Source organism: Petromyzon marinus, chromosome 66 (genome assembly GCF_048934315.1).
Source record: "Petromyzon marinus isolate PM22_M1 ecotype Great Lakes invasive population chromosome 66, UKy_Petmar_22M1.pri1.0, whole genome shotgun sequence".
NCBI classification, from domain to species: domain Eukaryota; kingdom Metazoa; phylum Chordata; class Hyperoartia; order Petromyzontiformes; family Petromyzontidae; genus Petromyzon; species Petromyzon marinus.
In genome coordinates this window covers 3,581,786-3,605,614 of record NC_133732.1, presented here as the reverse complement: position 1 = coordinate 3,605,614, position 23,829 = coordinate 3,581,786, and the positions used below count along the sequence as shown (strand labels likewise).

The 23,829-nt window shown below is 51.7% G+C and overlaps 1 protein-coding gene across 1 annotated transcript; it reads left to right on the top strand.

Moving 5' to 3' along the window:
* The first annotated feature begins 6,203 nt into the window (after nt 1-6,203).
* EEF1B2 (eukaryotic translation elongation factor 1 beta 2) lies at nt 6,204-22,986 on the top strand. The gene is made up of 8 exons (XM_032944678.2): nt 6,204-6,292; nt 7,299-7,387; nt 10,819-10,935; nt 15,622-15,763; nt 16,864-16,930; nt 19,061-19,186; nt 22,438-22,505; nt 22,754-22,986. The coding sequence occupies exons 2-8, from the start codon at nt 7,308-7,310 to the stop codon at nt 22,838-22,840; spliced, it is 687 nt and encodes a 228-aa protein (XP_032800569.1). The 5' UTR covers nt 6,204-6,292; nt 7,299-7,307; the 3' UTR covers nt 22,841-22,986.
* The last annotated feature ends 843 nt before the right edge of the window (nt 22,987-23,829 follow it).

The window sequence follows — 23,829 nt, the reverse complement described above, 5'->3', positions numbered from 1 at the left end:
AGTGACTACCTCGTCTCTGACTGTGTGTGTGTGACTACCTCGTCTCTGACTGAGTGAGTGTGACTACCTCGTCTCTGACTGAGTGTTTGTGTGACTACCTCGTCTCTGACTGTGTGTGTGTGACTACCTCGTCTCTGACTGTGAGTGTGTGTGACTACCTCGTCTCTGACTGAGTGAGTGTGACTACCTCGTCTCTGACTGTGTGTGTGACTACCTCGTCTCTGACTGAGTGAGTGTGACTACCTCGTCTCTGACTGAGTGACTACCTCGTCTCTGACTGAGTGTGTGTGACTACCTCGTCTCTGACTGGGTGTGAGTGTGACTACCTCGTCTCTGACTGAGTGTGACTACCTCGTCTCTGACTCAGTGTGTGTGACTACCTCGTCTCTGACTGAGTGTGTGTGACTACCTCGTCTCTGACTGTGAGTGTGTGTGACTACCTCGTCTCTGACTGAGTGAGTGTGACTACCTCGTCTCTGACTGTGTGTGTGTGACTACCTCGTCTCTGACTGAGTGAGTGTGACTACCTCGTCTCTGACTGAGTGACTACCTCGTCTCTGACTGAGTGTGTGTGACTACCTCGTCTCTGACTGGGTGTGAGTGTGACTACCTCGTCTCTGACTGAGTGAGTGTGACGACCTCGTCTCTGACTGAGTGACTACCTCGTCTCTGACTGAGTGTGTGTGACTACCTCGTCTCTGACTGGGTGTGAGTGTGACTACCTCGTCTCTGACTGAGTGTGACTACCTCGTCTCTGACTGAGTGTGTGTGACTACCTCGTCTCTGACTGAGTGTGTGTGACTACCTCGTCTCTGACTGGGTGTGAGTGTGACTACCTCGTCTCTGACTGAGTGTGACTACCTCGTCTCTGACTGAGTGTGTGTGACTACCTCGTCTCTGACTAAGTGAGTGTGACTACCTCGTCTCTGACTGTGTGACTACCTCGTCTCTGACTGAGTGTGTGTGACTACCTCGTCTCTGACTGAGTGTGTGTGACTACCTCGTCTCTGACTGAGTGTGTGTGACTACCTCGTCTCTGACTGAGTGTCTGTGACTACCTCGTCTCTGACTGTGAGTGTGACTACCTCGTCTGTGTGTGTGACTACCTCGTCTCTGACTGTGTGTGTGTGACTACCTCGTCTCTGACTGTGAGTGTGTGTGACTACCTCGTCTCTGAGTGAGTGTGACTACCTCGTCTCTGACTGGGTGTGAGTGTGACTACCTCGTCTCTGACTGAGTGTGACTACCTCGTCTCTGACTGAGTGTGTGTGACTACCTCGTCTCTGACTAAGTGAGTGTGACTACCTCGTCTCTGACTGTGTGACTACCTCGTCTCTGACTGAGTGTGTGTGACTACCTCGTCTCTGACTGAGTGTGTGTGACTACCTCGTCTCTGACTGAGTGTGTGTGACTACCTCGTCTCTGACTGAGTGTCTGTGACTACCTCGTCTCTGACTGTGAGTGTGACTACCTCGTCTCTGACTGAGTGTGTGTGACTACCTCGTCTCTGACTGTGTGTGTGTGACTACCTCGTCTCTGACTGTGAGTGTGTGTGACTACCTCGTCTCTGACTGTGAGTGTGTGTGACTACCTCGTCTCTGACTGTGAGTGTGTGTGACTACCTCGTCTCTGACTGTGTGACTACCTCATCTCTGACTGTGTGAGTGTGACTACCTCGTCTCTGACTGTGTGACTACCTCGTCTCTGACTGAGTGAGTGTGACTACCTCGTCTCTGAGTGAGTGTGACTACCTTGTCTCTGACTGAGTGTGTGTGACTACCTCGTCTCTGACTGAGTGTGACTACCTCGTCTTTGACTGTGAGTGACTACCTCGTCTCTGACTGTGTGTGTGTGACTACCTCGTCTCTGACTGAGTGAGTGTGACTACCTCGTCTCTGACTGAGTGTGTGTGTGACTACCTCGTCTCTGACTGTGTGTGTGTGACTACCTCGTCTCTGACTGTGAGTGTGTGTGACTACCTCGTCTCTGACTGAGTGAGTGTGACTACCTCGTCTCTGACTGTGTGTGTGACTACCTCGTCTCTGACTGAGTGAGTGTGACTACCTCGTCTCTGACTGAGTGACTACCTCGTCTCTGACTGAGTGTGTGTGACTACCTCGTCTCTGACTGGGTGTGAGTGTGACTACCTCGTCTCTGACTGAGTGTGACTACCTCGTCTCTGACTCAGTGTGTGTGACTACCTCGTCTCTGACTGAGTGTGTGTGACTACCTCGTCTCTGACTGGGTGTGAGTGTGACTACCTCGTCTCTGACTGAGTGTGACTACCTCGTCTCTGACTGAGTGTGTGTGACTACCTCGTCTCTGACTGTGTGACTACCTCGTCTCTGACTGTGTGACTACCTTGTCTCTGACTGTGTGTGTGACTACCTCGTCTTTGACTGAGTGTGTGTGTGACTACCTCGTCTCTGACTGTGTGTGTGTGACTACCTCGTTTCTGACTGAGTGAGTGTGACAACCTCGTCTCTGACTGTGTGTGACTACCTCTTCTCTGACTGAGTGTGTGTGACTACCTCGTCTCTGACTGTGTGACTACCTCGTCTCTGACTGTGAGTGTGACTACCTCGTCTCTGACTGTGTGACTATCTCGTCTCTGACTGTGTGTGTGACTACCTCGTCTCTGACTGAGTGTGTGTGACTACCTCGTCTCTGACTGAGTGTGTGTGTGAGTGAGTGTGTGTGAGTGTGAGAGTGTGTGAGTGAGTGTGTGTGAGAGTGTGAGAGTGTGAGTGTGTGAGAGTGTGTGTGAGAGTGTGTGTGTGTGAGAGTGTGAGTGTGTGAGAGTGTGTGTGAGAGTGTGAGTGTGTGAGAGTGTGAGTGTGTGAGAGTGTGAGTGAGTGTGTGAGTGAGTGTGTGACTGAGTGAGTGTGTGACTGAGTGAGTGTGTGACTGAGTGTGTGAGTGAGTGTGAGAGTGTAAGTGTAACTGTGTGTGTGTGAGTGTGTGTGAGAGTGAGTGTGTGAGTGAGTGTGTGAGTGAGTGTGAGTGTGTGACTGAGTGAGTGTGTGTGTGAGTGAGTGTGTGAGTGCGTGTGAGAGTGTGAGTGAGCGTGAGAATGTGAGTGAGTGTGACTGTGTGTGTGTGAGTGTGTGTGAGAGTGTGTGAGTGAGTGTGAGAGTGAGTGTGTGAGTGTGTGACTGAGTGAGTGTGAGTGAGTGTGTGTGTGAGTCTTCTCGGCCACGGTCATTCCCTCCCTTCTCTACGCTTGCGAAACGTGGACCCCCCTAATGGAACATCTTCGCCGGTTAGAAACATTTAGGCTGACCTGCCTACGATCCATCCTGGGTTTAACCAGACTGGATTGTGTGAGGAGCTCACAAATCCTTGAAAGATCTGGGCAGGGTCCCATCGGTGAGCTCCTCCGGCAGGCAAGGCTGCGATGGCTGGGTCATGTAGCCCGCATGCCCAGCCACCGCATGCCGAAACAGCTTTTGTTTGGCCGGATTGAGGGGGCTAAGCGGGCGCGGCACGGGCTAGAGAAGAGATGGAGTGATGTGGTACAGGAGGACGTGGAGCTGAGTGGACTTGCCGATGACTGGTACCAGCGGTGTCAAGATCGGCCTCTGTGGAGGAGGCTCGTGAAGGATGCTACTGGGCAGTTGGAGGCAGTCGCCCTCCAACAACAACGGAGGGCGGAGGAGCGACGCTCACAACAGCGAGCGGAGCGCCGGGTGGCTAAAGCACAGCAGGTTGGCACAGTAGGGGGCACAGGTGGTGCATCAGCCAGTCATCTCAGTCAGTCGACCCGTGGCACCTGGGTCTGCCCCGTGACCTCCTGCCAGCGGGCGTTCGACACTTCACGTGGCCTCAGGGTGCACATAGCCTGGCACAAGCGTCGTGGTGACGTCACCGCCACTTAGTGGCGAATGGCGGTTGTTGTTGTTGTGTGAGTGAGTCTGAGTGTGTGAGTGAGTGTGTGACTGAGTGAGTGTGGGTGTGTGTGTGAGAGTGTGTGAGTGTGTGCGTGAGTGTGAGTACGATGCACGGCACACTCACACTCACACGCACGCCTCGAGGAGGAGGAACCTACGACTCAGTATCAAGAGATAAGAATATGAAACTCAATATTTTATTGCAGGAAAAAGGTTAACAAAACGAATCTCACACACGGGAGTTCTTTTCCCCGCCGCAACATTCCGGCACAGCTCCAAAACGGTGACCTCCTTTGCCAGGGCCAAAATATGAGGATGGTGTTTTCCCGACGTTTCGGCCACACAACCCAAGTGGCCTTCATCAGGTGAAGGGACCGGACTGTGTTTCACTCCAGCGCTGTCCTCTGGACAGTCCGGTCCCTTCACCTGATGAAGGGCGCTTGTGTCGTGGCCGAAACGTCGTGATTTTTTGTTGTTTTATTTTTGTTAACCTACGTGACTTTACCGAATAGAACCAAAGAGTATGGATCCTTGCGGTCGCGAAAGCTTTAAATCTAGAATAGTGTTTTCCCCTTTCTTTTGGCAATAAAAAATAACCCAGGAGTCGTGTTAAGATGCTATAACACCAAACTGAAACCTTTTACCAAAACACCACGCTCTGGTAATATCATTGGCGTTGTCTTTGAAACTGATTGGTCCACACCAGAGACAGCCTTCTTTAGAGCCTCGTCTCAACGCCAATGTTTCATCAGAGGCTGGGTTTTTTTGCTTGTTTGCCCCTGTACACTCAGTCCCTCACCCAGCCATTCACTCATTCACTCACTCACCTATCCACTCATTCACTCACCCACAGTCGTCCACTCTGTCCCTCACCCAGCCATTCACTCATTCATTCACTCACCCATCCACTCATTCACCCACTCGTTCACTCACCAACTCATTCACCCACTCATTCACTCACCCATTCATTCACTCACCCATCCACTCACCCATCCACTCATTCACTCACCCAGTCGTCCACTCAGTCCCTCACCCAGCCATCCACTCATTCATTCACTCACCCAATCACTCACCCATCCACTCATTCACTCACCCACAGTCGTCCACTCAGTCCCTCACCCAGCCATTCACTCACTCATTCACTCACCCAATCACCCATTCATTCACTCACCCATCCACTCATTCACTCACCCACAGTCATCCACTCAGTCCCTCACCCAGCCATTCACTCATTCATTCACTCACCCATTCATTCACTCACCCATCCACTCATTCACCCACTCGTTTATTCATCAACTCATTCACCCACTCATTCACTCACCCAATCACCCATCCACTCATTCACTCACCCACAGTCGTCCACTCAGTCCCTCACCCAGCCATTCACTCATTCACTCACCCATCCACTCATTCATCCACTCGTTCACTCACCAACTCATTCACCCACTCATTCACCTACTCAGTCATTCACCCACTCATTCACCCACTCATTTACCCACTCATTCACCACTCAATCACCCACCCATGCATTCACCCACTCATTCACCAACCCACTCATTCACCCATCCACTCATTCACTAACCCACCACGCCACCCACGGCTCGCCCTGGCACCTCGTGATGCCACCGTCGTCAATGCGTCGTCCTCCACCACCTGGGTGCCATTAAAGAAGGGCCACCGCCCGAAACGTCGAACCATTTCAACACCCTGCATTCACTCACCAGCCGCCGGCTTGCGTTGGCAACTTTTAAATCGCGTTTGTTAAATTGCCGACGCGGCCCCGGTAACCGGCCTCTCTGAGCTTCCGTAGCCCCACCCTCCACTGCGGCAAACCCCGCCCCCCGGTTCCCATAACCACGCCCCCCTCTCCCCCTCCCGCCCTGCTGTCGCATAGCCCCCGCCCCTAATCGTGTGGGAGCCCCGCCCCCTACAGCCCCACCCCGCCCGCCATGCATTTGCCCTTCCGGTGTAGCCCCACCCCCTGTCGTAGCCCCGCCCACTGTCAATGTAGCTCCGCCCACGGTAAATGTAGCACCGCCCCTAATGAGTGGAGCCCCTCCCTCTCCAGCCCGCGCCCATGCGTTTGCTCTTTCATTGTAGCCCCGCCCCCTGTCAGCGTAGCCCCGCCTACAGTAAATGTAGCCCCGCCCTCTGCCAGCGTAGCCCCGCCTACTGTCATCGTAGCCTCCGCCTACTGTCAATGTAGCCCCGCCCCTAATAACTGGAGCCCCCCCCCTCACGCATTGGCCCTAACGGTGTAACCACACCCCCTGTCATCGTAGCCCTGCCCCCCAGGGAGGGTGGAGCCACACCCCAAGCCCCGCCCCTGCCCCCCACCACTATAAAGAGTCGCGCGCAGCCACGCGCCGCCTTCTTTCTCTCCCCTCGTCACAACTCTCGCGGTAGGTCTCGCGCGCCGAGCCCATTCATAAAAAAACTATCGTCGCTGAGCGGCGGTCACGTGACGCTGCGAAACCCCCATTCATAAAAAAAACTAAAAAATTTAAGTCGCGCGCTCGGTGAGTAGGGGGGGGGGCGCGCGTGAGCGCGCTGCGTCATCGGTGGATGTGGGGGAAGTTGATGGTGAGCGGAATCGATTCGTTTAAGTTTCTTAAACAAACCGGATCGATTCATCACCGGCGCGCGCCCCGTCGGCCTTGTGCGCGCCGCGGTAATCGACCGTTGGATCGCAGGTAGAAACGTGAAATTTTCGGAATCGGTAGAATCGTGATTCTAGGAATCGATTTCCACCTCCTTGTCAGTAGGCCTTGTGAGAGTGGGGGGCTTGATGGTGGGGGGGGGGCTTGATGGTGGGGGGGTGTGAGAGTGGGGGGGGGGGTGGTCGTGAGGGTAGTCTCCATCCAGCAGTGGATAGACCCTGGTGATGGTGATTAGACGATTTGCACGGCTGTGGCTAAAGAGCTTTGTAGCTCATGGGATTTCTCCTGCAGTGTAAACGCCACGCGGTTGGAGTGACCGTGCTGATGATGATTATAGTGCTGCTGATGATGATTATAGTGCTGATGATGATTATAGTGATGATGATGCGACATGATGATGCTGATGATGCTACTACTGCTACTCATGACACCTGATGATGATGCTGCTACTGATGATGATGCTACGACTGTTACTCATGATGATGCTGCTGATGATTATAGTGCTGCTGATGATGATTATAGTGCTGCTGATAATGCTATTACTGCTACTCATGACACATGATGATGCTGCTACTGTTACTCATGATGATGCTGACGATGATGCGACATGATGATGATGCTACTACTGCTACTCATGACACCTGATGATGATGCTGATGATGATGATGCTACTCATGATGATGATGCTGATGATGATGATGCTACTCATGATCATGATGATGATGATGCTGCGACTATCCTCGCCCAGGTGTCCACAATGGGTTTTGGGGATCTGAAATCTCGCTCCGGCCTCCAGGTCCTCAATGACTTCCTGGCTGACAAGAGCTACATCGAGGGGTACTGGCAGTCTATAATATATACTGTAGTCAACTCAACACTGTACCATAGACTCAGCACTGCCACCCATAGACTCATCACTACCCATAGACTCAACACTGCACCATAGACTCAACACTGCCACCCATAGACTAAACACTGCACCATAGACTCAACACTGTACCATAGACTCAACACTGTACCATAGACTCAACACTGCACCATAGACTCAACACTGCACCATAGACTCAACACTGCACCATAGACTCAACACTGCACCATAGACTCAACACTGCACCATAGACTCAACACTGCACCATAGACTCAACACTGCACCATAGACTCAACACTGCACCATAGACTCAACACTGCACCATAGACTCAACACTGCACCATAGACTCAACACTGCACCATAGACTCAACACTGCACCATAGACTCAACACTGCACCATAGACTCAACACTGCACCATAGACTCAACACTGCACCATAGACTCAACACTGCACCATAGACTCAACACTGCACCATAGACTCAACACTGCACCATAGACTCAACACTGCCATAGACTCAGCACTGCACCATAGACTCAACACTGCCACTCGTAGACTCAACACTCCCACTCGTAGACACAACACTGCCATAGACTCAACACTGCCACCCATAGACTCAACACTGCACCATAGACTCAACACTGCACCATAGACTCAACACTGCCCCATAGACTCAACACTGCACCATAGACTCAACACTGCCCCATAGTCTCAACACTGCACCATAGACTCAACAGTGGACCATAGACTCAACACTGCACCATAGACTCAACACTGCACCATAGACTCAACACTGCACCATAGACTCAACACTGCACCATAGACTCAACACTGCACCATAGACTCAACACTGCCCCATAGACTCAACACTGCCATAGACTCACCACTGCACCATAGACTCAACACTGCCCCATAGACTCAACACTGCCCCATAGACTCAACACTGCCCCATAGACTCAACACTGCACCATAGGCTCAGCACTGCACCATAGACTCAACACTGCACCATAGACTCAGCACTGCCACCCATAGACTCAACACTGCCCATAGACTCAACACTGCACCATAGACTCAACACTGCCCTTAAACGCAACACTGCACCATAGACTCAACACTGTCCATAGACTCAACACTGCACCATAGACTCAACACTGCACCATAGACTCAACACTGCACCATAGACTCAACACTGCACCATAGACTCAACATTACCCATAGGCTCAACACTGCACCATAGACTCAACATTGCCCATAGACTCAACACTGCACCATAGACTCAACATTGCCCATAGACTCAACACTGCACCATAGACTCAACACTGCACCATAGACTCAACACTGCACCATAGACTCAACACTGCACCATAGACTCAACACTGCACCATAGACTCAACACTGCCCATAGACTCAACACTGCCACCCATAGACTCAACACTGCACCATAGACTCAACACTGCCCTTAAACGCAACACTGCACCATAGACTCAACACTGTCCATAGACTCAACACTGCACCATAGACTCAACACTGCACCATAGACTCAACACTGCACCATAGACTCAACACTGCACCATAGACTCAACATTACCCATAGGCTCAACACTGCACCATAGACTCAACATTGCCCATAGACTCAACACTGCACCATAGACTCAACATTGCCCATAGACTCAACACTGCACCATAGACTCAACACTGCACCATAGACTCAACACTGCACCATAGACTCAACACTGCACCATAGACTCAACATTACCCATAGGCTCAACACTGCACCATAGACTCAACATTACCCATAGGCTCAACACTGCACCATAGACTCAACATTGCCCATAGACTCAACACTGCACCATAGACTCAACACTGCACCATAGACTCAACACTGCACCATAGACTCAACACTGCCATAGACTCAGCACTGCACCATAGACTCAACACTGCCACTCGTAGACTCAACACTCCCACTCGTAGACACAACACTGCCATAGACTCAACACTGCCACCCATAGACTCAACACTGCACCATAGACTCAACACTGCACCATAGACTCAACACTGCCCCATAGACTCAACACTGCACCATAGACTCAACACTGCACCATAGACTCAACACTGCCCCATAGTCTCAACACTGCACCATAGACTCAACAGTGGACCATAGACTCAACACTGCACCATAGACTCAACACTGCACCATAGACTCAACACTGCACCATAGACTCAACACTGCACCATAGACTCAACACTGCACCATAGACTCAACACTGCCCCATAGACTCAACACTGCCATAGACTCACCACTGCACCATAGACTCAACACTGCCCCATAGACTCAACACTGCCCCATAGACTCAACACTGCCCCATAGGCTCAACACTGCACCATAGGCTCAGCACTGCACCATAGACTCAACACTGCACCATAGACTCAGCACTGCCACCCATAGACTCAACACTGCCCATAGACTCAACACTGCACCATAGACTCAACACTGCCCATAGACTCAACACTGCCACCCATAGACTCAACACTGCACCATAGACTCAACACTGCACCATAGACTCAACACTGCCCTTAAACGCAACACTGCACCATAGACTCAACACTGTCCATAGACTCAACACTGCACCATAGACTCAACACTGCATCATAGACTCAACACTGCACCATAGACTCAACACTGCACCATAGACTCAACATTACCCATAGGCTCAACACTGCACCATAGACTCAACATTGCTCATAGACTCAACACTGCACCATAGACTCAACACTGCCCATAGACTCAACACTGCCCATAGACTCAACACTGCCACCCATAGACTCAACACTGCCACCCATAGACTCAACACTGCACCATAGACTCAGCACTGCACCATAGACTCAGCACTGCACCATAGACTCAACACTGTCTGTGCGTGTCTCTGCATATGTGTAGCTATGTCTCTGCGTGTGTGTAGCTATGTCTCTCCGTGTCTCTGCGTGTCTCTGCGTGTGTGTAGCTATGTCTCTGCGTGTCTCTGCGTGTGTGTAGCTATGTCTCTGGGTGTCTCTGCGTGTGTGTAGCTATGTCTCTGCGTGTGTGTAGCTATATCTCTGGGTCTGTAGCTATGTCTCTGCGTGTCTCTGGGTGTCTGTGCGTGTGTGTAGCTATGTTTGTGCGTGTGTGTAGCTATGTCTCTGCGTGTGTGTAGCTATGTCTTTGCGTGTGTGTAGCTGTGTCTCTGTGTGTCTCTGCGTGTGTGTAGCTATGTCTGTGCGTGTCTCTGCCTCTGCGTGTCTCTGCGTGTGTGTAGCTATGTCTCTGCGTGTGTGTCGCTATGTCTCTGCGTGTGTGTAGCTGTGTCTCTCCGTGTCTCTCCGTGTCTCTCCGTGTCTCTGCGTGTCTCTGCGTGTGCAGCTACGTCCCGTCGCAGGCCGACACGGCCGTGTTCGCGAGCCTCTCCGGCCCTCCCAGCGCGGACCTGGAGCACGCCCTGCGCTGGTACCGGCACATCCGCTCCTACGACACCAGCAGGTGAGGAGGGGGAGGTCGGTGGGGGGGGGGGTGAGGCACGGAGCGGTGGGGGGGGGTAAGAGAGAGATGTTGACGACCGCACCCGGTAGACGGCCTCCCAGGAGACGTCGTCGGGAGCTGGGGTCAGCAGGAGCTGGGCGGTCGGGATGGAGCCCCCACGACCTCCTGCGTAGCAGGCGAGGGAGTAAACATCCCCCTCCCGCCCGAGCTCCACCTCGTGCGGGAGGGGAGTCGACCGCGCGGGTCGGAGGTGCAGGGAAGGAGGACGAACTATGGGGGGGGAGGGGCCTCTGCTGTGTGTAGTGTAGTGTATAGTGTGTAGTGTACGGTGTAGTGTACAGTGTAGTGTAGCGTAGTGTGTAGTGTACGGTGTAGTGGTGTGTGTAGTGTAGCGTAGTGTGTAGTGTACGGTGTAGTGTGTGTAGTGTAGTGTAGCATAGTGTGTAGTGTACGGTGTAGTGTACGGTGTAGTGTACGGTGTAGTGTACGGTGTAGTGTAGCGTAGTGTGTAGTGTACGGTGTAGTGTGTGTGTGTAGTGTACGGTGTAGTGTACAGTGTAGTTTAGCGTATCGTGTAGTGTACGGTGTAGTGTGTGTAGTGTACGGTGTAGTGTGTGGTGTAGTGTACGGTGTAGTGTGTGGTGTGTGTGGTGTAGTGTACGGTGTGGTGTAGTGTACGGCAAAAAACAACCCCCTACCTCCTCGCGGTGCCGGACGGGCAACTCTGTCGTGGACAGCGCTGTGGGGGGAGATCCAATTTTGATTGGCTCCTCCCCTCATGGCATATGTGTCCACCACAGGGGCTAAACGGGGGCTCTGGACGGGTGCGAGGGGCTGGTAACCCCTCCACCTTCAATTAATTACCACGAAACTACGAATTAAACTGAAATATGTAACAACTAAGCTTGTGCCGGAGGCCCCGGGGGGCCAGGCGTCTATGACGTCTCCTGGCCAAACCCCAATTGGCGGAGCCAGGAGATTGAATACCTACCCTCGGGGCTACTCCAGAAACAACGAAAAGCCACTACGGTTGGCCACGTGGAATGTTCGAACGCTCACTGCAGAGGAGAGGCTGCCACTCCTCTGTCGGGAGCTGGACCGGTACCGCCTGGATCTATGCGGCATTCAGGAGGTCCGGTGGACCGGCTCTGGCTCCTGCCACCATGAGGGGTGGACAGTCCTCTACTTGGGGCAGCAGACTGCCAAACAACAGGGTGTGGGTCTTCTTTTGAACAAAAGAATGAAGGGGGCGTGGGAGCGTGGCGGTGAGGTGTGGGAAGCTGTAAGCCCCAGGCTACTTTGGGCTCGCTTTCCCATCAACCGGAGGCGAGGAATGGTGGTCGTGGTTACTTATGCCCCCACCGAAGATGAACATCCGTGGAGGGATGCAGGCAAAGCCGATGAGTCAGATGCCTTCTATGACCTCCTGTCGCAGGTGCTGACTAAAGTGGCCCCTCGGGATAGAGTCATCATGTTGGGTGACTTCAATGCCCGAGTTGGTCATGATACTGGCACCTGGTCTGGAGTGATTGGAGGGCATGGGCCAGATCAGCTCAATAACAACGGTAGGAGGCTGCTAGATTTTTGTGCAGCCCATGGGCTTGTAATTACCAACACGCTGTTCCGGCATCGGCGCATCCACACAACATCATGGATGCATGCCGGGTCCAAGCAAGAACATCTGCTGGACTACATAGTGACGGACCAGCGAATGCGAGCCCATGTCCTTGACACCAGGACCTACCGTGGAGCTGATCTGCCCTCTGACCATCGACTAGTCATCTGTAAGATGCGCCTGCCATTCTTCCACTCCGGTGGTGGGTGTACACCCAGGACCCCATTCCAACCTAAAGTGGCCTGGTCTCAGTTATCTGATGAAAGTTGCAAGCGAGAATTTCATCATCGCTTGCGGCTGGGATTGGCATCGTCCCCGACTCCTCCTGATGTCGAGGGTAAATGGGCAAGGTTTAGGACTGTGACTCATGCAGCTGCAATGGCTGCTTTGGGTACGCGGTCCAGACCTCCCCAGACACCCTGGATGACAGAGGAGTTGTTCACGATGGTTGAGAAAAAGCGACAGGCCCACTGTCATCGGCTACAGAATCCCACGTCAGAGAATGAGGAGGCTTACCGCAGCCTTCGCTCGGAGGTTCGGAGAGCCGTGAGGCGCTGCAAGGATGGGTGGTGGTCGCGGGTTGCTGAGGAGATGGAGTCTGCCTCAGTGGCCCGTGATCACAAATCTCTATTTAACTCCATCAAAAAAGTAACCTGCAGCGCCACACCTATTACCATCATTAGGGGAAAAAACGGTGATCCAATTTCCGACCCCCAGGAACAGGTTCGCAGATTTGCTGAGCATTTCTGTGAGGTCCTGGGGGAGGGAAAATCCCTCAGCCAGGAAAACATCGTGGCACAAAGCGAGGATGACCCTGCTGAGGCTGCGGTGCCTCAAATATTGGATGAAGTCACCCCCTGTGAGTGGCTGGCTGAGGTGCCATCTGCTGAGGAAGTATTGAAGGCGATCCGGAGTCTGAGACCAGGAAAAGCAGCGGGCAGAGATGATCTCCCAAGCGAAATGCTGAGGGAGGGTGGCGTTTGTGCACAGACTGCCCTATATGACATCATAACAACAGTCTGGACCACTGGACGGGTTCCGCAGGATTGGAAGGATGCCCTGGTGGTCCCCCTTTTTAAGAAGGGGGACCGCACAGACTGTAACAACTACAGGGGCATCTCACTCCTCAGTGTGCCGGGAAAGGTCCTGGCAAGGATTATTCAGCATCGCCTTGCCAGGCACGCTGAGGAGAGGCTTGCGGAGCCCCAATGTGGTTTCAGGAAAGGGCGGTCCTGCACAGATGCCATATTTTCTGTCCGTCTGCTACAGCAGAGGTGTAGGGAATTCCAACAAGACCTACATCTCTGCTTTATTGACCTGGTCAAGGCCTATGATACCATCAGTAGGCCTGGGCTCTGGGTCGTTCTTCGTGCTTTTGGAGTACCTGACCCTCTGCTCACGATCATTAAGGACCTTCATGATGGTGAGCGGGCCCGGGTAAAACTACGTGGCCGGGAGTCAGAGCCATTCCCTGTACACCTTGGGGTGCGACAGGGATGTCCTCTGGCTCCCACATTATTTAACATCTATTTTGACCACGTAGTTCGTGAAGCCTTCAATAGCTGTACCGGGGGAATCTCCATATGGTACAGATATAATGGGAGGCTAATCGATGCCCGGGTGCGGTCAAGGGATGGCTCCCTATTGCTCAACCACGTTATGTATGCTGATGACCTGGTAATAGCTGCTCAGTCAGAGGAGGAGTTGGAGACGCTGCTGCTGAGACTGGAGCGTGCCACTAAGAGGTGGGGCCTTACCATCAGCCCCACCAAAACTAAGCACCTGCCTGGGTATTTTGTACCATCGGACACTCCACCCCCACAACTCCCAATCGGTGATGGGGCAGTTGTGGAGAGAGTGGAGAGTTTCCCATACCTGGGCAGTGTGCTTATGACTGGCTCCAGTTTAACAGCAGAGGTCTCACTCCGAATCAGTCGAGCGGCAATATCTTTTCATCGGTTGCGTAACGCTGTGTGGAAGCTACCTGGTCTGTCGCTCCGCACTAAGCTTCAGGTCTTCTCGGCCACGGTCATTCCCTCCCTTCTCTACGCTTGCGAAACGTGGACCCCCCTAATGGAACATCTTCGCCGGTTAGAAACATTTAGGCTGGCCTGCCTACGATCCATCCTGGGTTTAACCAGACTGGATTGTGTGAGGAGCTCACAAATCCTTGAAAGATCTGGGCAGGGTCCCATCGGTGAGCTCCTTCGGCAGGCAAGGCTGCGATGGCTGGGTCATGTAGCCCGCATGCCCAGCCACCGCATGCCGAAACAGCTTTTGTTTGGCCGGATTGAGGGGGCTAAGCGGGCGCGGCACGGGCTAGAGAAGAGATGGAGTGATGTGGTACAGGAGGACGTGGAGCTGAGTGGACTTGCCGATGACTGGTACCAGCGGTGTCAAGATCGGCCTCTGTGGAGGAGGCTCGTGAAGGATGCTACTGGGCAGTTGGAGGCAGTCGCCCTCCAACAACAACGGAGGGCGGAGGAGCGACGCTCACAACAGCGAGCGGAGCGCCGGGTGGCTAAAGCACAGCAGGTTGGCACAGTAGGGGGCACAGGTGGTGCATCAGCCAGTCATCTCAGTCAGTCGACCCGTGGCACCTGGGTCTGCCCCGTGACCTCCTGCCAGCGGGCGTTCGACACTTCACGTGGCCTCAGGGTGCACATAGCCTGGCACAAGCGTCGTGGTGACGTCACCGCCACTTAGTGGCGAATGGCGGTTGTTGTTGTTGTTGGTGTAGTGTGTGGTGTAGTGTAGTGTAGTGTACGGTGTAGTGTGTGGTGTAGTGTACGGTGTAGTTTGTGGTGTAGTGTACGGTGCAGTGTGGGGTGTAGTGTACGGTGTGGTGTAGTGTGTGGTGTAGTGTGTGGTGTAGTGTACGGTGTAGTGTAGTGTACGGTGTAGTGTAGTGTACGGTGTAGTGTACGTGTGTCTGTACCAATGTTGAACTTTTTACGCACCGCACGTAGCTGACCATGCTAATCGGAGTTGCACTTACCCTCTGTGCCTCCCCCCCTCTGCTCTCCCCCCTGCCCCCCCCCCCGCTCCCTCCCCCCCCGCTCCCCCCCCAGTCTGCCCGGGGTGCGCCGTCCGATCTCCGAGCTGGGCCCCCCCGGGCCGGGGTCCGACTCAGCCCCCACCACCGGAGCCGGCAAACAGCAGCAGCAGGAGGAGGAGGATGACGACATTGACCTGTTCGGCTCTGACGATGACGTGGGTGACGCACACACACGTCACACACACACACGTCACACACACACGTCGTCACACACACGTCACACACACGTCACACACACACGTCACACACACACGTCACACACACACGTCACACACACACGTCACACACACACGTCACACACACACACGTCGTCACACACACACGTCACACACACACACGTCACACACACACACGTCACACACACACACGTCACACACACACGTCGTCACACACACACGTCACACACACGTCACACACACACGTCACACACACACGTCACACACACACACGTCGTCACACACACACGTCACACACACACGTCACACACACACACGTCGTCACACACACACGTCGTCACACACACACGTCGTCACACACACACGTCACACACACACACGTCACACACACACACGTCACACACACACACGTCACACACGTCACACACACACGTCACACACACGCCACACACACACGTCACACACACACACACGTCACACACACACACGTCACACACACACACGTCACACACACACACGTCACACACACACACGTCACACACACACACACGTCACACACACACACACGTCACACACACGTCACACACACACACACACTCGTCACACACACACGTCGTCACACACACACGTCGTCACACACACACTCGTCACACACACACACGTCACACACACACACACGTCACACACACACACTCGTCACACACACACGTCGTCACACACACACGTCGTCACACACACACGTCGTCACACACACACGTTGTCCCACTCACACACATACACGTCGCACCTACACACACGCCGTCACACACACGCCGTCACACGTCACACGCACACGTCACGCACACGCACACGTCACGCACACGCACACGTCACACACACACACGTCACGCACACGCACACGTCACGCACACACACACGTCACGCACACGCACACGTCACGCACACGCACACGTCACGCACACGCACACGTCACGCACACGCACACGTCACGCACACACACACGTTACGCACACACACACACGTCACGCACACACACACGTCACACAACACACGTCTGAACTCTCTCCCCGCGTCTCCAGGAGGGGGAGGAGGCACGGAAGGTGAAGGAGGAGCGTCTGGCGCAGTACGCTGCCAAGAAGTCAAAGAGTGAGCTCACTCCTCACTCGCCCACTCGCTCGCTCCTCACTCGCTCGCCCACCCACTCGCTCGCCCACCCACTCGCTCACTCCCCACTTGCCCACCCGCTCGCCCACCCACTCGGTCGCCCACTCGCTCGCCCACCCACTCCCTCACTCGCCCACCCACTCGCTCGCTCACCGACTCACTCGCCCACCGTCTGTGTGTCTATCACTGTGTGTGTCTGTGTGTACATCACTGTGTGTGTGTCCATTGCTGTCTGTGTGTACATCGCTGTGTGTGTCTGTGTGTATATCACTCTGTGTGTGTCTGTGTGTATATCACTCTGTGTGTGTCTGTTTGTGTCTGTGTGTATATCACTCTGTGTGTGCGTGTCTGTGTGTGTGTACATCGCTGTGTGTCTGTGTGTGTACATCGCTGTGTGTCTGTGTGTGTACATTGCTGTGTGTCTGTATGTGTGTACATTGCTGTGTGTCTGTATGTGTGTACATTGCTGTGTGTCTGTATGTGTCTACATCGCTGTGTGTGTGTGTACATCGCTGTGTGTGTGCGTGTCTGTATGTGTGTGTACATCGCTGTGTGTGTGTGTGTACATCGCTGTGTGTCTGTGTGTGTGTACATTGCTGTGTGTCTGTGTCTGTGTGTGTACATTGCTGTGTGTCTGTGTGTGTGTGTACATCGCTGTGTGTGTGTACATTGCTGTGTGTGTGTGTCTGTGTGTGTACATCGCTGTGTGTCTGTGTGTGTACATCGCTGTGTGTGTATGTGTGTACATTGCTGTGTGTGTGTGTGTGTCTGTGTGTGTACATCGCTGTGTGTGTGTATGTGTGTACATTGCTGTGTGTGTGTGTCTGTGTGTGTACATCGCTGTGTGTGTGTGTCTGTGTGTGTACATCGCTGTGTGTGTGTGTCTGTACATCGCTGTGTGTCTGTGTGTGTGTACATCGCTGTGTGTGTGTATGTGTGTACATCGCTGTGTGTCTGTCTGTATGTGTACATCGCTGTGCGTCTGTGTGTGTGTACATCGCTGTGTGTGTGTATGTGTGTACATTGCTGTGTGTGTGTACATTGCTGTGTGTCTGTGTGTGTGTACATCGCTGTGTCTGTGTTTGTGTGTGTACATCGCTGTGTGTCTGTGTTTGTGTGTGTGTACATCGCTGTGTGTCTGTGTGTACATCGCTGTGTGTGTGTACATCGCTGTGTGTGTGTCTGTGTGTGCACATTGCTGTGTGTGTGTGTGTACATCGCCGTGTGTCTGTGTGTGTGCGTACATCGCTGTGTATCTGCGTGTGTGTGTGCGTCTGTGTGTGTGTGCGTCTGTGTGTGTGCGTGTCTGCGTGTGTGTGTCTGCTTGTGCGTGTGTGTGTCTGTGTGTGTGTTTGCGTGTGTGTGTGTGCTTGCGTGTGTGTGTCTGTGTGTTTGTGTGTGTCTGCTTTTGTGTGTTTGTGTGTGTCTGCTTTTGTGTGTTTGCGTGTGTCTGCTTGTGTGTGTGTGTGTCTGCTTGTGTGTGCGCGTGTGTGTCTGCTTGTGTGTGCGCGTGTGTGTCTGCTTGTGTGTGCGCGTGTGTGTCTGCTTGTGTGTGCGCGTGTGTGTCTGCTTGTGTGTGCGCGTGTGTGTCTGCTTGTGTGTGCGTGTGTGTCTGCTTGTGTGTGTGCGTGTGTGTGTCTGCTTGTGTGTGTGCGCGTGTGTGTCTGCTTGTGTGTGTGCGCGTGTGTGTCTGCTTGTGTGTGTGCGCGTGTGTGTCTGCTTGTGTGTGTGCGCGTGTGTGTGCGCGTGTGTGTCTGCTTGTGTGTGTGCGCGTGTGTGTGCGCGTGTGTGTCTGCTTGTGTGTGTGCGCGTGTGTGTCTGCTTGTGTGCGCGTGTGTGTCTGCTTGTGTGCGCGTGTGTGCGCGTGTGCGTGTGTCTGCGTGTGTGCGCGTGTGCGTGTGTCTGCGTGTGTGCGCGTCTGCGTGTGTGTGTCTGCGCGTCTGCGTGTGTGTGTCTGCGCGTCTGCGTGTGTGTGTCTGCGCGTCTGCGTGTGTCTGCGCGTCTGCGTGTGTCTGCGCGTGTGCGTGTGTCTGTGCGTGTGTCTGCGTGTGTCTGCGTGTGTGTGCGTGTGTGTGCGTGTGTGTGTACATCGCTATGTGTGTGTGTGCGTAGAGCCCACGGTGATCGCCAAGTCCTCCATCGTGCTGGACGTGAAGCCGTGGGACGACGAGACAGACATGGCCCAGCTGGAGGCCGCCGTGCGCAGCGTCGCCATGGACGGCCTCGTCTGGGGCGTCTGTGAGTCTCTACACTCTACACTACACTATACACTACTACTACACTATACACCACTACTACACTATACACTACTACTACACTCTACACTACACTATACACTACCACTACACTACTACTACACTATACACTACCACTACACTATACACTACTACTACTACACTATACACTACACTATACACTACTATACACTACTACTATACACTACTACTACACTATACACTACTACACTATACACCACTACTACACTATACACTACTACTACACTATACACCACTACTACACTATACACTACTACTACTACTCTATATGCTGCTACTACACTATACGCTGCTACTACACTATACGCTGCTACTACACTATACACTAGTACTACACTATACACTACTACTACACTATACACTACTACTACACTATACACTACTACTACACTATACACTACTACTACACTATACACTACTACTACACTATACACTACTACTACACTATACACTACTACTACACTATACACTAGTACTACTATACACTACTACTACACTATACACTACTACTACACTATACACTACTACTACACTACTACTACACTATACACCACTACTACACTATACACCACTACTACACTATACACTACACTATATGCTACTACTACACTATACGCTGCTACTACACTATACGCTGCTACTACACTATACGCTGCTACTACACTATACGCTGCTACTACACTATACGCTACTACTACACTATACGCTACTACCACACTATACGCTACTACCACACTATACACTACTACTACTACACTATACACTACTACTACACTATACACTACCACTACACTATACACTACTACTACACTATACACTACTACTACACTATACACTAGTACTACTATACACTACTACTACACTATACACTACTACACTATACACCACTACTACACTATACACTACTACTACACTATACACCACTACTACACTATACACTACTACTACTACTCTATATGCTGCTACTACACTATACGCTGCTACTACACTATACGCTGCTACTACACTATACACTAGTACTACACTATACACTACTACTACACTATACACTACTACTACACTATACACTACTACTACACTATACACTACTACTACACTATACACTACTACTACACTATACACTACTACTACACTATACACTACTACTACACTATACACTAGTACTACTATACACTACTACTACACTATACACTACTACTACACTATACACTACTACTACACTACTACTACACTATACACCACTACTACACTATACACCACTACTACACTATACACTACACTATATGCTACTACTACACTATACGCTGCTACTACACTATACGCTGCTACTACACTATACGCTGCTACTACACTATACGCTGCTACTACACTATACGCTACTACTACACTATACGCTACTACCACACTATACGCTACTACCACACTATACACTACTACTACTACACTATACACTACTACTACACTATACACTACCACTACACTATACACTACTACTACACTATACACTACTACTACACTATACACTAGTACTACTATACACTACTACTACACTATACACTACTACACTATACACTATTACTACACTATACACTACTACTACACTATACACCACTACTACACTATACACTACACTATATACTACTACACTATATACTACTACTACACTATACACTACTACTACACTATACACTACTACTACACTATACACTACTACACTATACGCTACTACTACACTATACGCTGCTACTACACTATACGCTGCTACTACACTATACGCTACTACTACACTATACGCTACTACTACACTATACGCTACTACTACACTATACGCTACTACTACACTATACGCTACTACCACACTATACGCTACCACCACACTATACGCTACCACCACACTATATACACTACCACCACACTATATACACTACCACCACACTATATACACTACTACCACACTATATACACTACTACTACAGTATATACACTACTACTACACTATATACACTACTACTACTACACTATATACACTACTACTACACTATATACACTACTACTACACTATATACACTACTACTACAGTATATACACTACTACTACAGTATATACACTACTACTACACTATATACACTACTACTACACTATATACACTACTACTACAGTATATACACTACTACTACAGTATATACACTACTACTACACTATATGCACCACTACTATACTATATGCACCACTACTACTACACTATATGCACTACTACTACTACACTATACACTACTACTACACTATACACTACTACTAGTACACTATACACTACTACTAGTACACTATACACTACTACTAGTACACTATACACTACTACTAGTACACTATACACTACTACTAGTACACTATACGCTACTACTAGTACACTATACGCTACTACTAGTACACTATACACTACTGCTACTACTACACTATACGCTGCTACTACTACACTATACACTACTGCTACTACTACACTATACACTACTGCTACTACTACACTATACACTACTGCTACTACTACACTATACACTACTGCTACTACTACACTATACACTACTGCTACTACTACACTATACACTACTGCTACTACTACACTATACACTACTGCTACTACTACACTATACACTACTGCTACTACTACACTATACACTACTGCTACTACTACACTATACACTACTGCTACTACTACACTATACACTTCTGCTACTACTACACTATACACTTCTGCTACTACTACACTATACACTTCTGCTACTACTACACTATTATACTATACACTACCACACTATACACTACCACACTATACACTACCACACTATACACTACCACACTATACACTACCACACTATACACTAGTACACTACTACACTGCCACAGTGTCAATGCACTGAGCTGCTACTACTGCCGTACGCTCTACACACTACACTACCATCATGGTGGTGGAGGAGGAGGTGGTGGTGGTGGTGATAATGATGATGGTGATAATGATGATGGTGGTGGTGACGATGATGATGTGGTGGTGGTAATGTGGTTGGTGGTGGTGACGATGGTAATGTTGATGGTGGTGGTGATGATGATGTGGTGGTGATGACGATGATGGAGGTGATGATGATGTGGTGGTTGATGGTGGTGATGATGATGGTGGTGACGATGGTAATGTTGATGATGGTGGTGATGATGTTTCCACAGCCAAACTCGTCCCCGTTGGTTACGGAATCAAGAAGCTACAGATCCAGTGTGTGGTGGAGGATGACAAAGTGAGTCGCCCCACTCGTTGAAACACTCAGCCGCTCGCTCTCTCACTCAGCCGCTCGCTCTCTCAGCCGCTCGCTCTCTCAGCCACTCGCTCTTTCTCTCGGCCGCTCGCTCGCCCTCTCGGCCGCTCGCTCAGCCGCTCGCTCGCCCTCTCGGCCGCTCGCTCGCCCTCTCGGCCGCTCGCTCGCTCGCTCATCCACTGAAGCTCTCTCACCCGCACTGTCTATCCCCCTCGCCCGACCCTCGCCAGGTGAGCGTGGACCTGCTGGAGGAGGCCATCGTGGCGTTTGAGGATCACGTTCAGTCGGTGGACGTCGCTGCCTTCAATAAAATCTAAGACGGTCGCCGGGGGTCGCCGGGGGTCGGGGGTCGACGGGGGTCAGGGGTCGCCCCGGGGGGGGGGGGGGGGATGAGCAACAACTGCGACTGCCGGCACCACCACCACTACCTGTGACACCCAGAATAAAAGTGCAAATAGCTCAACCGTGTGACCAGTGAGAGGAGTGTGACAGTGAGAGTGAGAGGAGTGTGACAGTGAGAGGAGTGTGACAGTGTGAGGAGTGTGACAGTGAGAGGAGTGTGACAGTGAGAGGAGTGTGACAGTGAGAGGAGTGTGACAGTGAGAGGAGTGTGACAGTGAGAGGAGTGTGACAGTGAGAGGAGTGTGACAGTGAGAGGAGTGTGACAGTGAGAGGAGTGTGACAGTGACAGTGAGAGGAGTGTGACAGTGACAGTGAGAGGAGTGTGACAGTGACAGTGAGAGGAGTGTGACAGTGAGAGGAGTGTGACAGTGAGAGGAGTGTGACAGTGAGAGGAGTGTGACAGTGACAGTGAGAGGAGTGTGACAGTGAGAGGAGTGTGACAGTGACAGTGAGAGGAGTGTGACAGTGAGAGGAGTGTGACAGTGAGAGGAGTGTGACAGTGAGAGGAGTGTGACAGTGAGAGGAGTGTGACAGTGACAGTGAGAGGAGTGTGACAGTGAGAGTGAGAGGAGTGTGACAGTGAGAGTGAGAGGAGTGTGACAGTGAGAGGAGTGTGACAGTGAGAGGAGTGTGACAGTGAGAGGAGTGTGACAGTGACAGTGAGAGGAGTGTGACAGTGAGAGGAGTGTGACAGTGAGAGGAGTGTGACAGTGACAGTGAGAGGAGTGTGACAGTGAGAGGAGTGTGACAGTGACAGTGAGAGGAGTGTGACAGTGAGAGGAGTGTGACAGTGACAGTGAGAGGAGTGTGACAGTGACAGTGAGAGGAGTGTGACAGTGAGAGGAGTGTGACAGTGAGAGTGAGAGGAGTGTGACAGTGAGAGGAGTGTGACAGTGTGACAGTG

Coding starts and splice junctions, on each gene's coding strand:
- EEF1B2 (XM_032944678.2), top strand. CDS start 7,308: ATGGGTTTTGGGGATCTGAAATCTCGCTCCGGCCTCCAGGTCCTCAAT. Junction 7,388..10,818: donor GACAAGAGCTACATCGAGGG/GTACTGGCAGTC, acceptor CTGCGTGTGCAG/CTACGTCCCGTCGCAGGCCG. Junction 22,506..22,753: donor GTGTGGTGGAGGATGACAAA/GTGAGTCGCCCC, acceptor GACCCTCGCCAG/GTGAGCGTGGACCTGCTGGA.